Below are 13,941 nucleotides of genomic sequence, written 5' to 3' on the forward strand. Positions count from 1 at the left end.
AAGATGTGTAAAAAAAAAAAAAAAGTGCATAGCATGAGCGGAATAGTAAATGTTTGTCCTCCTAGTTGCCTGTCTCCTGCTCTAATCTTAGCTAAATGTTGCCCGGGTCAGGAAACGCATCATTTCCTGGGGAAACAAAGTTGTTATTATACCATTCTGGTCCACAGGTGTTCCAGTGCTCACTGACCGTCTCATGCAAGCGGATGGGAACGTTTACCGATGCCAATCTCTCACTGGCGCACACAAATGCTCTTTGTAATGCCAGTGCATTTTCAAAGGGCAGCAGGGTGCCCTATCATTGATTCTGTTCCCAATTGGCATGCAACAGCAGTGTGCACAGACTAATGTACCGGACGCACAATGAGACCTTGTTTGTCTTCCTTTTTTTTTTATTATATTGAATCACGACCTCATTTCGCCATTGCAGCTGTGGGTTCGGAGCAGATGGTGCCAACAAAGATCAGAAGACTAATGTCTTTCATATGTCAGCATGACCAGCAGTCTCCTTAGTGCAACCAGAGAGTTTGGGAAAGTACACGTGATTCAGAATAGCAAGTGGTTTCACCAAATTTAGATGATAGTTGCTTTTCAAAACACTGTTTGACAGTTTCACTTGTACACAGGCTTGTATAACAGCACACGTGGTTGAGATCAAAATGAGACCACAGCCTAAACAGTCCTAATTAACTCCAGATCACTCTGGAACCAAGAAGACTATACATTTGCGGTGAGAGACCCGAGCAATTTATACCTTCGTTATTGAACTACATTTCCCATCATTCACTTGGGCAGTCGCGCAAGCGCAGATGGGTTTATTTAGTATACAGACAACCGGAAGCTCCACTCTGAAATTGACCGAACGGAATACTTCTTGGTAAAGTTTCTTGTATTTAGTGTTTTTTGTGTTCAATGACAGCACACACGCAACGAAATAGAGTCGAGCACATGTAGCTAACTTTATATGTCATGTTGGGGTTGTCGGGACCAAACGGCGGCTTTAACCGTGACGGGTGGGCTGGCTGTTCAGCTAGCCTAGCAGGTTGGCAAGCTAGCTGGACTAACGTTAGCATATACGGGGCCCTCCATTCAGAGGAGAGCGGCTACTTTATCACTGTTTTTTAATGTTTATATGCTTAAATCATTAACGCAGAGCCTAACTTGAATACTTGAGGATTACCTTTACGATGTGTGACTGATTTGTTTCACTCTGGAAACAGGACAGGGCGGGAAAACAGTGCAGCTAATCTGATCACAGCGAGGGAAGATTAAGATGTCAGACAGACAGGCATTATTTATAGTGTGTGTGTGTGTGTGTGTGTGTGTGTGTGTGTGTGTGTGTGTGTGTGTGTGTGTGTGTGTGTGTGTGTGTGTGTGTGTGTGTGTGTGTGTGTGTGTGTGTGTGTGTGTGTGTGTGTGTGTGTGTGTGTGTGTGTGTGTGTGTCTCTCCAGAGTCCAATTAAGACTGCGTTGCTGAACGTATAGCTGCAGTGTTACATCATTGGTCACATTTGTGTTGGTACTGCTGCGTGTTTTCTTGAACGCACCACCACTGACCACTTGACCTAATGTGAAGTTGTTTGTAGTATTCATATGTAACAGGAGATCTGTCATCTTCAGACACCTCTTACAGTTATTAGTGGGGGAAATTGACTTAATTATTGTCTTTAAAAAAATCAAGACGCCTGCATTGATTGCTTAAATGAATCTACTTCCTAGAATATACACACACTAACTTGTGAGGGGTTTCCTTTTTTTGCATAAATGAGCATAAACAAGGCACACAGCCATACTGTTGTTTCAGAGTAGTTTAGGTTACATTCAACTCTGTTGTCAGTGTGCAGAGTACAGAGACAATTCAATACAGTTAGCATCTAACCAGAAGTGCCAAAACAGTAAATCCAAAATACGTATATGTACAGTGGGACATTGTAGTGTGGACACATGGGTGGGATAGGTGCTGTATGGACAGAAGTGATAGAGCAGTAAGTACTTAGTACGTTGTGGTGAACACGTATCTGCTTATCTACAGTCATCAGGGTCGCATTTCTTATAAAAATGTGTTTCAGTGTAGTTATGAATGGACTGTACTTTTGATTTTGACTGGATGTCACATTTGGCATCTTAGAGGCGGGACATGCAAGATGGGATTGTTCATATAGAAGAGCCCCATCTGGTGGGTAGACGTTATTGTTGCAGGTGTTCATCATTGAAATACAGTCATCATTAAAGTATTCAGGAAAGAGAGAGACACAGGAGAAGCAGGGCGTGGCTACTGCTTGTTTTATTGTGCTTCCACCTTTTTTTTTAGCCCAAAATGTTTGAATTTGGTTTTACCCACCAATAGACGCCCACCAGAGAGTCTAGGGTCTGATCTGGCATTCCTGCCTGTAAAAGGATGGTTTTCAACGCCACTGTTGCTCATGGGGAAATCATTAAACCTCTGTAAATCATTGTGTGGTCTAGGTCTGTGATCTAGTCCTACTCTATGAGGTCATTATTAGTGTCATGAGATAGATGTCCCATCTGGGGTGAAAGCTTTGCTGCAATTTCCCAGCTTAAGATCAATAAAGTATTTCCATTCTATTCTATTTTATAACTGAGAGGTGATTTGACACTATAAGTGAAATGAAATAGAAAATTGAATTAAATTGAATTTAGTAGATCTGTTAACAAATCTCTTATTCCATGTACATTATCACAGCTTGCCTGAAGAAGTTAAATATGTTAGTGTGGAAAACAGCTGTGTTGTCCACTTAGTCTAACATTGTTCCCAAACTATGCATAAAAATGACCTTTCCTTTATGTTATTTATATATTAATATTATTATATTATATTTCTACATGGTTGTGCACATAACTGCTGAGGTGGGGTGAATTTGATTAGATTTTCTTGTTGTTAAAGTGCATTTTTGTTGCTATGACGTCCTTTTATACATTTACAAGCTACTTGTTATGGAAGCAGGGTGTTTGTAAAGCCATAGAAATTCTGCGGTATTTCTTTTTAACCGATGTTAAACTCATTGTGATTGATATTGCTTTTGCAAGAGAGTTCCTCTGAGTACAGCAGGGGAAACATGTACGGAGAAAGACATACAGTGCATCAGACATAGTTTAAAACAATTATAAACAATTCAAGTAGGTCCGAGTTGAAAGTTTATAATCATTAAATGAAACTAGACACTCAAGTTTTAGAATCCTTCAGAAATTCATTATGTCTATGTTGTGGCACTGTTTAGTGTTTTCAAGTTTTAGTTTAAATGTGATTTGTATTACGACAAGTCAACACAAAAACAGGCCTAAATAAAGAAAAATTACAATTCAAATCCTTGTAAAATCCAGACCTGACCACTGCGTTTCACATAAAACAAGGTGGATAACGTGTTGATACCAAGCAGAAGGTTTGATTAAAGAACCATGTGCAAACTGAACCACACATGAGATAACATTTGTAGCTGTGTGTATTTCTGCCAACTGCAGGTGTGATGGAGAGGTGATGTGCCAGTCAGAGGAGTGATAAGGCCAGAGCAGCCATGACGGAGTGCTTCCTGCCCCCCAGCAGCAGCCCTGCAGAGCAGCGCAGGGCTGAGCACCCTGGGGGCGTGGCCCGCACCCCAAGCTCTGAGGAGATCAGTCCCACCAAGTTCCCCGGCTTGTACCGCACCGGGGAACCATCGCCGCCTCACGATGGCCATCACCACGAGGCACCTGACACCTACGTCTCAGATGATGACAAAGAGCACGGCAAAAAGAAGAACAAGTTCAAGAAGAAGGAGAAAAGGAGTAAGAAACGACCCTTTAATTTGAGCTTGAAGGTTTAATATTGACCTGGGAAATAGCATAAATAGCAAAAACTCTTAGCCCAAGGTCACTTACTGGACATTTTCCAAACTCTGCGGACTGATGAGTATAACAAAACAAAATTCCTGGTAGCGGTGGGACAAAATATCATTACGGCAATATATCGTATTGCTTCCTCTTGCGATACATAATTGATACACTGGTTTTAAATATCGATAGTTTTTATTAGAGATACATGTATATTTAGTTTTCTGTAAATTATAAAATAGTGATAAATAAGTAATTTCATATTGGTATAATAGGAATACGTGGGCATGGAAAAGTTACAGTCAGTGTGTGTTAGAGGCACTGAGCTAAGACTCTGTGCACTTTGTTGTACTTTGTTTCATCTCCATAAGCCAAAATATGTAACATAACACCACAATGCAGTGAATAAATACATAATTCCTGCTTTAGGCATGTTTTTTCTTCCTCAGTTGCTCAGATATTGTGATGTATCGTAGATAATTGTCTTGCGGTGTAAGGTGCGTCACAGAATCGCTTTATTGTGATCCCATCATTATTGTGGGCGACATATCTTGATATTATCGTATCATGAGTTACTCTGTGATTCCCAGCCCAAATTCATAAGAATGAGAATATGTGACATCTTGTAAAAACGTTTGTTATAGGAAATGTTGAAAAAAGGCAAGAATTTATTGAATCCCACTCTGAGACATATTATTTTTTGAGAAATTGCTCACCACTAAATGCTTGTTTCTCTGCCATTCCCATACTGAAATATATACTCTAATAATATCTTAAGTATGATGTGATATCTCATAATTGTGAAATAGCAGGAAAAACAATCACCATGGGGTTTGTTGAAAATAAGAAACACATGGAATATCACTATCCTTATCCTTTAACATCTGAGAGCTGCCACGTACACACATGTAATCTACTTCAGGTCACTTATCTTCAGCTTTAGAGCACTTGAAGGCTCAATACCATTGTAATGTTGCAGAAGGTCTCCAAAGTAGTAGCTGTTGAGTAAAGAGAGAGATAGACAGAGAGAGAGAGAGAGAGAGAGAGAGAGAGCTTTCCACTTTTCCATCCCGTTGGCTGTTGCCGCCTGTAGCGGGGAGAAATGTTCCTTTTACTAAGAATGTTTTTCACAGAGTGGTTGTCAGACTCATTGTCCACTTTGCATCAGGATTTTTCCATGTCTGTATTTAGCTCCCACACAGGGTATGGTGGGAGAGAGGAAGCGGGATGGACAGTTCAGAGCACACCCAGAGAGCCCAGTGAAGGTGTGTCTCAGGCAGCGGTGTGATACAAAGGCTCTGGTCTCTGGGAAGAGACAGTTAGAGACAAAGAGGCCACTTACTGTCTTTGGAAATTATGGTGACGCTGTTTGCTCTGAGGAGAATATTTTAACTGAGCCTGTTCTAGAGAGGAGAGTTGTAAGGTGCTGTGGGAGCTATGCTAAATCTGTGGCTGACCTCTTTTCTAAGTCCCCATTCTCCCCCTCCTTTGCTATCTTCTCTCTCACACACATCTCTCTGCCTGTTTCTATTCCACTGCTATCATGGTTCTGTCGTAGGAGAAGGATAAGAGAGCGGGTGTTTCTCCCCTCCGTACTAACCCTATGTTTTGCCTCTTCCTACTCTTTCTTTACTTTGACAGCGGAAGGCTACGCCGCCTTCCAGGAGGACAGTTCAGCAGACGAAGCAGAGAGCCCGTCCAAGATGAAGCGCTCAAAGGGAATCCATGTGTTCAAGAAACCCAGCTTCTCCAAGAAGAAGGAAAAGGACTTCAAGGTTAAGGAGAAGGGTCCCAAGGAGGACAAGGCCAAGGAGAAGGAAAAGGAGAAGGATAAGAAATCTAAGGACCTGACGGCTGCAGACGTGGTTAAACAATGGAAGGAGAAGAAGAAGAAGAAGAAACCGACGACAGAGGCAGAGCCAGTCCCAGTGGAGATCCCCACCTTCAGGCCCATCTTTGGAGCTCCTCTGACTGAAGCTGTCAAGAGGACGGCTCTGTATGACGGTATCCAGCTGCCAGCCGTCTTCAGAGAATGTGTGGACTACATCGAAAGTTACGGCATGAAGTGTGAAGGCATCTACCGGGTCTCAGGTAGAGAAACTTCGAGAGGCTGTTGGTTTTTCCATCATCTCATGAAAACGGTAAATTGTAAAAACTGATCAACTTGTCTCCCTCGCAGGTATGAAGTCCAAGGTGGATGAACTGAAAGCAGCATATGACCGCGAGGAGTGCCCCTGCCTGGAGGAGTACGACCCCCACACGGTCGCCAGTCTACTGAAGCAGTACCTGCGCGAGCTGCCAGAGAACATCTTGGGCCGGGATCTGGCCCAGCGCTTCGAGGACGCCTGCGGTCGGCAGGTGGAGGCCGAGAAGATGGCGGAGTTCCAGAGGCTGCTGGCCGAGGTGTCGCCGGAGTGCCGACTTCTTCTCTCCTGGCTCGTCACGCACATGGACCACGTTATTGTCAGGGAGGCGGACACCAAGATGAATATTCAGAATATCTCCATCGTCCTTAACCCAACCATACAGGTCAGAGGGAAGAATGGGTCAGGCAGAGTATTTGGAGATTAATGGCAAACGTAACAAAGGAAAGAAATGGGCTACAGTGTTAAAATGTTGCAGAGAGCAGTACTTAAACAGCCACTGGTAAACTAATCATCAAATAGAAAATAGGTCCCAGGCTCAAGTCTACTTCAAAGATAAGAAACCTCCCCTTAGCAACAAGCCGACTGAGTTTGTATTGGATCAAACAGTTCATCTCTAAAACCCTGGCCTAGTTTAGTGAATCTAATTTATTCCCATAGGATACATCTCTGTGGCTGCTCCACTTACTCTGAACCAACAGCAGCAGGAGCCACAACACCGTTAAATACACACCTCTCGCAATTAACAAGTCAGGGTCAGTTTAATCAGGCTAAGTAAATATGCTTGTGTTGTAGTAGGTGACGCAGAGACATTTGTGTTTCATACGAACTAACACTATCTCACATGCACCATGAGACTAGATGCAGTTTGTACAGAGCTCTGACGCTGTGTGTTCTGTCTTCACCGATTTGTTTACCTGTTTACTGTTAAGATTGGGAACCGCGTTCTTTACATGTTCTTCACACACGTGAGGGAGCTGTTCGGAGACGTAGTCTTGAAGCCGGTGGTGCGACCACTCCGCTGGTCCAACATGGCAACCATGCCGGCGCTGCCCGAGACCCAGGAGAGCATCAAAGAGGAGATCCGACGACAGGTGGGTTCATTTTCAATGGAAGATTAAAGTTATAGTCTTATGTTGGTTTATATAAATATCTTTCTCAGAGACATGAGATTTCTGCACGTTTGAAATGAAGCTGGAGCCAGAGACAAGACAGGAAAGACTCCTTCACATAAACTATAACTAAACGTAGATGTTTTGACACTGTGGTGTTTGTGTAAATTAAACAAACCAGGTATAACTTGTTAACTAAGGTTTAGAGGTGCTGCTAGTTTTTTTTAATCCTTTGGACAGTCAGGCTAGGTGTTCCCTAGTTTCCAGTGTTTAATCCAAAGCTAAGCTAACTGTCTCTGAGCTCCAGCTCATATTAAATAGACAGGTATGAGACAGCTTTCAAATTCTTATATATTTAGATCATTTTTAAGTCAATTTGCCGATTTTGTCTAAGACTCCTTTTATCCTCATTCCTCTTCAGGGAGCGCGTGCGTGCGAGTGTGTCAGAGAGTTTATATGTTCGTGTGTGCTGGACACGCACTGTTTTTTGTAACATTTCATCTATGAATATTCCAGATTATCTCTATTTAATATTGTTATGAATGTATGTTGTGTTTTAAACTGTTTGTTGGACATACAAGCTATTTGAGGGCTCACTTTGCTCTGTTAGGCTCTTAATTGGACATTTTAAAGACAAACGCACCTAATCAAGTCATTTTTTAATGTATTTAATGGATAATGAAAATAATCTTTAGATATAGTCCCTAATCCATTTTTTGCTAAAGAGTACTTAAGCAAGACACTAGGGGTGTAATATTGCATAGATCTGGGTCAGTGTGTCGACTCGTGAGCAACGATCCAAGATCATCGATGCAACGTCAAAATATCCATTCATAGTCATCTTTAAGATGCACCTTTATTTTGAAATTCCCACTTTATAGTTATTCTTTTTAATAGAAAATAATAGTTTGTTTTTTATTTCAATGCCTGAAAAGGCTCAGTAATAAATGTGTCAGATCATATTTAGTCATTTTTTTTGTGAGTTGATCTAAAGGTAGCTGATTGTCTTGTGTTAAATGGGCACATGTATATGGTATTATATCGATCATAGGCTCCTGAATCAAATTAAAAAAAATCAAAGTCATATTTTGGCCTACTTTGTGAATCAATATAATAATATATCATGATAAAATCCTGTGTTTTACACCCCTATAAGACACTCTCTCGGCTTTCTTTTAAGTAACCAGAAGATAAAATGTTCTTATTTTGAGTAGGGATTAACTCTTGCATAGTAGATACATGGCACTTTGGTCAACTTTTGTTTTTTATACTTGCTGTATAAATAAAGTTGACTAATGCAGCAGGAATTTAGCAAAGTAAGCTGCGTCTCTTTATATCACATTGCCGTGTCAGCAGTGCACATCTTTATTCTTGCCTGTGTGTCTCAGTGTGCCCAGACTTGATATTTTGTCACTGTGTACCAGACGTTCCTGACATTTAATTTATATGCCAGTGCATGCAAAACACTGCAAAATAAACAGAAAGTGGAGACTCATAGCCTGCTGCAGATATCCACAACTTTACATGACTGACTTTGTGAAAGTCAATTCTTTTTAAAAACAACCTTATGTGACTCTTAAATGTCACCCTAGTAAATAGGTTTCTGTCTTGGCCTGTCACAAGAAATAATGAATAAGAAACTAGATTTCTGTATAATATACATCTGTGCATATGCTTCTTTCCATTAATGAAGGACTTTCTGTTTGGATTGCTTTATTTATGGACATAGAAAGACAAAAAGTATCCCAGGAATAACATGTGAAAGCGATGAACACTTTTTTCCAACATGGTCCCTGATGGAAAAGGACAGGACCCACAACACATGCGAACACATACAGCCCTTCTAAGGGTAAACGACCCCCCCCCCCCACCAAAGAGACACACATCAAAATATCAGATAAATTCCCATGAGCTATAATGCAATACATTACCCAGGATGACTCGAAAGGTTACATCAGATGTGCTGACATTAACATCAAAAGAAATCAATAAAATCTTTGCTCTTTGGCTGATTTCTGTACCTTTTTTAGAGTTGTTCCCATAGAGATACCAGTATTAGAAATGCCTAAAATGCTGGTATCAGTATTGGCGAGTCTACGCACTTATATGATACCCCATAATGCACTGAAAAAAGTTTATTTTATAGTAGTTTATCTTTGTCTTTCCATTATGATGATGATGATGGCAATAATAATATATATAAATATCTCATAATACTTTTTGGCTACCCATTGTTACTTTGTATCACATCTCTAATACCTTTTAAATGAAATGAATTTAAACGTGTTTGACTATTGCTCTCATGTTATTCTGGAATGTCAGTTCATTTTGTCATGCAATAAAACTGCGTTTGTATTTTAGGAGTTCCTGCTGAACTGCCTGCACAGGGACCTGCAGGCGGGCGTGAAGGACTTATCTAAAGAGGAGCGGCTCTGGGAGGTTCAGAGAATCCTGACGGCTCTTAAACGCAAACTGAGGGAGGCTAAACGTCAAGTAAGTTGTGTCTGGATACAATATGTGAGCATATGTGATTTTTAATTGTATTTAGACGGTCAAGAACTATCCAGTACAACAACACCCAGACTACAGCATCTAAAGTCACCATGGACATGGATCAACAGCTCTGATACATGCCCGGACAGAGATTAAAGGGGACCTGTTATAATCTTTTTCAGGTTCATACATGTATTTTGTGTTTCTACTAGAACATGTTTACATGCCTTCATGTACAAAAAATACTTTATTTTTCTCATATTGCTCATGGCAGCTGCACCTTCAGTCTGAGACGCTCTGTTGCAGTGCAAGCCCCACTCCTGATAAGCACAGTCTGCTCTGATTGGTCAGCACTTCCTAGTCTCCTCCCCGCTGTTGCATATTACTGCCACTAGCATGTAGCTTCATGTCAAGGGGCAATAAAGCGGCAATCTCTGCCATCAAAATTCACAAATAAGGCTTTTTTAATATTAAACACAACACAACCGGACATATTCTAGCAGATGTGTTCTCTCAAATTAGGGAGCGAACATTGCAAGCAACAAATATTTCAGCTTTTTCTTCAGCTAGCATGTAGCTAACATTAGTAAGCAGCTGCCCGTTCTTTTCGGAGCTGTGCGTAGTTGTACTTCATGGGTGTGCCAAGCATGCCCATCGTGTCTGGCGTACGTACTATGCTTCGAGCAGATGACCTTATTTGAAAATCAAGTTTGATGTCAGACTGCTGAAAAAGCTGTCTGACATGAGGCGTGTATCCTGAGCAGTTCTGCTGCTCATGAGGGTTAGACTAGTTACCCATAAACACGTTTACCTCGTCATTTGAAGCTTTGGTTATGTTTAGCATGAACATCCAACATTACAACAATACATATATGACAGAAACGAAGGCAAAGCATAATATGACCCCTTAAACATTACATGTTTCACTGGGAAAACTATGAAGTATTTCTGTATCTTACCTTCTTTTGTGTTTTAGGACTGTGAGAGTAAGATAGCCCAGGAGATAGCAAGCCTCTCAAAGGAGGATGTTTCAAAAGAGGAAATGACTGAGAATGAAGAGGAAGTCATCAACCTCCTCTTAGCACAGGTGAGACATTCACATTCACACCCAAAGTTGTTTTTAAGATGAGAGTGAAATGGAATCATTTTGTTTTCCCCACTTCCTCTCAATAATCAGGAAAACGAGATCCTAACAGAGCAGGAGGAGCTGATCTCTCTTGAGCAGGTGCTTCGTAGACAGATTGCTACTGAGAAGGAGGAAATCGAGAGACTGCGAGCAGAGATTGCAGACATACAGAGGTGATTTTTGGTAGTAAATCTGTTGTAATATGATGTCCTCATGTGTATTAAAGGTCTCAAGTGTAACCCAGTATTGTGTTCCTTAGTCGGCAGCAGGGTCGCAGTGAGACAGAGGAGTATTCATCAGACAGTGAGAGTGAAAGTGAAGATGAGGAAGAGCTGCAGATGATTCTGGAAGACCTGCAGAAGCAAAACGAGGAACTGGAGGTGAACAAAACGCATACACATACTAGCTGTTTATCACGGTCCGTTATTTAGCTGAAAGTTTGAGTAAAGTAGGTTGAGTTCTGATGGATTTAAAGCAATTCTTACCTTTCTTGCATGTATCACGGTGCTTCCCTCCAAAGTCCCACCCTCTTCCCCCTGCCTGACCTCTGACACTCTTAAATGCTGCGTTCCAGTGCCATGGGAATTCTGAAGTTTATGACTTTCAACTAGGCAAAGTGCCCTAGAATACCTCTTAAAGTGGAACCTCCTACTAGCGAATACGGAGGAGATCTACCTACCCTAAATTCGCTAGTAGGAGGTTCCACTTTGACAGTTATTCCAGTGCACTTTGCCTAGTTGGAGGTCCGAAACTTCAGACTTCCCATGGTACTTGAACTCAGCATGATTAGCACCAGAGCGAGTGCAACAGAGCAATGGATGACAGGCTGGAAGCTCTGCAAATAATTTTATTTGGACCGAATCAAATGATTGGTCTTTAAAACTGCATGACAATATACAGTAAATATTTTTTCAATATTTTCAGAGCTAAATCAGTTGGTTTCTCAAGCACTGTCTGTTTTATTGCCCTGTAGAACAAAAACACCCACCTGAACCAGGCCATCCATGAGGAGCAGGAAGCCATCTTGGAGCTCCGCGTCCAGCTTCGCCTCTTGCAGAGCCACAAACTGCAGCAGGAGCTGACTGTCCAGCCGCCGGCTGAGCAGGCCCCGCCCCCACAGCCAAGCCCAGAGCCCCGCACAGAGGAGCAAACCAAACGCTCCGTTGGTGCAGTGGCTGCTGGTGCAGACACCGCTGCTTCTGCAAATGGCAAGGCAGTTAAGGATCCTTCAAAGCCCTCACCGAACAAAGACAGGAGGGACACCAACATGTGAGAGGTCATCTCAATGATATGTTTGGCGGCTCCGTGCTGCTGTGCGTCTTTACCGCTGGTCAGTGGTCGTGTCACTCGTTATCCACTGGAGATTTCACTTTGCTGGATCCATGAGTTCCTTAGTTATTGTGTCCACCAAGTGGCAGCCATGGAAAAATCGATTATACTTTCTTTGGTGTCCTGACTCTTTTAGCAGAAATCAAACACCTTGTTTCCCATTTTCCTTGCAAAACACAAAAACTTAGAAATAAAGTATCTGCTATAGTAGACAACTGGCTACTACTGTGAGAGACCAGGTGGACATATTATCAAATCCACAGTGCCAAGCCTGTATAGACGAAGAATGGTGGAAAGGAGAAATGAAGGGGTTCACAAGGCAAGTAGAGGGATGGAAGAGAGTAAAGGTCAGGCACCTTGCCAGTGACATAAAGTTTATTTTTTTGCTGGCAAAGATTCAAGAAATGAACATGGACCAGCTGTAATGTCGGTCCCTGTGTCCCTCTATGTCCCTCACCTAGATGCAAATTGAACATGTTAGGATAGAGACCACTGTGCCATAACCGAAGATGCCAGACTGGACACGTTTCCCAGAGAACCACTAATACAAAAAGCTCTTTGAATAATGAAGAATTTATGATTGGTCCATCTACATATTGTATATTTAAGTAGTATTCTGAAGAATACGTTATCAAGAAAAAACAATTGATTTTAAATTACAGCTTTTTAGTAATATATAAGAATATGTATAAATATATTGTAGGTGCTGTATTTCCTTTGAACAGCAGATGCACGTAAACACAGTGGCGTTGTACCTCGCAACTGACCGGTGGATGAAAACATGAACGGCAAACGAATACGCGACAAAAGTATACTCATCATCACTGGAAATGTAGACAAACGGCTGGAGTGCGCGTTGTTACAGTCACACTTTGCTCTGTAGTGCAATCATCTTCTCTGTTCTCTCCGCCTCTCTTGCACAAACAAAGAAACGCGAAAAACGACAAATCTCCAGTTTTAGGATGGGTCAACAAATCCGTAGTGATGATTATCGTCGCCAAAATGTGTGCGGAGACACGCGGGAGGCTTTGTTGTGTATTTGATTGAGTTTTTCAACACTTGATGTTTGGAGTTATTGTTCATGGCATCCGTTAGAAGTGAGTAAAAAAAAAAAAAACAACCCTCGAGATTACAAGTCAATCATTTCATTTCACAATTGACCCATGACTATTGCAAAGTTCTGTCATACCTTCAGTGATCTTTAAAGCAAAGGCTTACTTACCGTTTGTGTATATCAATGTCAAATTGCAAACATACTGTATTTTCAGCTCTTGTGTTTTGTCATATGCTCTTTTTTTATTATTATTAATGACCTGTATGGAGTACGGTTGTGTGACTGCCCGGGCAAGTCAAACCAATCTCACTTGGACTCATGGTTCAATGTTATTAATCCTGTGACTGAAACAGACAAATGCTAGATTGGGCTCAGATGCTTCTCATGAGGTTATTTTCATATTGTTCCAAGCTTTTTATAGCTTATTGTTGCAGACAGAATAATGCTGTGAAGAATAAAGTGTCAATCCGAATAATGTATCTGCTTCTCTGTCTCTTCTTTCCCCCCACACACAGCTTAGTGTTTACCTCTTTGCTCAAATATGTGTGGAAGTCCATATTTAGTGCATCTTAGTCTCCATTAAACATTCTCAGAACTGTTGCTTCTTCCAGCTTAGTGAGGTTTTAAATAAAGCGTTTGCATCCACTTTGAGGACGTGAAGTGGATCATTACTAGGCTCTGACTGCGAATCAAGGCTTAGTATGAGATAGTGGAGCCTCCCTTTGTCATTGCATGAACTGGTTTCCGATTTGGAAAGTAGCAAAAGAAGCAGCCAGAAAAAAAAGGATATAAGCAAAACTGGTTTCAAAATTGAAGTAGATATTTTTTTTGGACCGTCTTAGGGTAGAGTTAGTTTGG

The 13,941-nt window shown here is 41.5% G+C and overlaps 1 protein-coding gene across 1 annotated transcript; it reads left to right on the forward strand.

Annotated features, from left to right (window-relative positions):
• Positions 1–825: 825 nt before the first annotated feature.
• ralbp1 (ralA binding protein 1) lies at positions 826–13,549 on the forward strand. Its single transcript, XM_083927759.1, has 10 exons — positions 826–874; positions 3,478–3,780; positions 5,467–5,916; positions 6,005–6,354; positions 6,902–7,063; positions 9,443–9,574; positions 10,551–10,661; positions 10,752–10,873; positions 10,960–11,080; positions 11,674–13,549. The coding sequence occupies exons 2-10, from the start codon at positions 3,531–3,533 to the stop codon at positions 11,971–11,973; spliced, it is 1,998 nt and encodes a 665-aa protein (XP_083783885.1). The 5' UTR covers positions 826–874; positions 3,478–3,530; the 3' UTR covers positions 11,974–13,549.
• Positions 13,550–13,941: the final 392 nt, after the last annotated feature.

Source organism: Echiichthys vipera (genome assembly GCF_963691815.1).
Source record: "Echiichthys vipera genome assembly, chromosome: 15".
NCBI classification, from domain to species: Eukaryota; Metazoa; Chordata; class Actinopteri; order Perciformes; family Trachinidae; genus Echiichthys; species Echiichthys vipera.

What these genes read in the sequence shown, in the direction of transcription:
- ralbp1 (XM_083927759.1), top strand. Translation starts at nt 3,531, where the DNA reads ATGACGGAGTGCTTCCTGCCCCCCAGCAGCAGCCCTGCAGAGCAGCGC. An exon ending in TCCTTAACCCAACCATACAG is followed by an intron (nt 6,355 to 6,901) that starts GTCAGAGGGAAG and finishes TTTACTGTTAAG; the next exon opens with ATTGGGAACCGCGTTCTTTA. An exon ending in AAGAGGAGATCCGACGACAG is followed by an intron (nt 7,064 to 9,442) that starts GTGGGTTCATTT and finishes TTTGTATTTTAG; the next exon opens with GAGTTCCTGCTGAACTGCCT.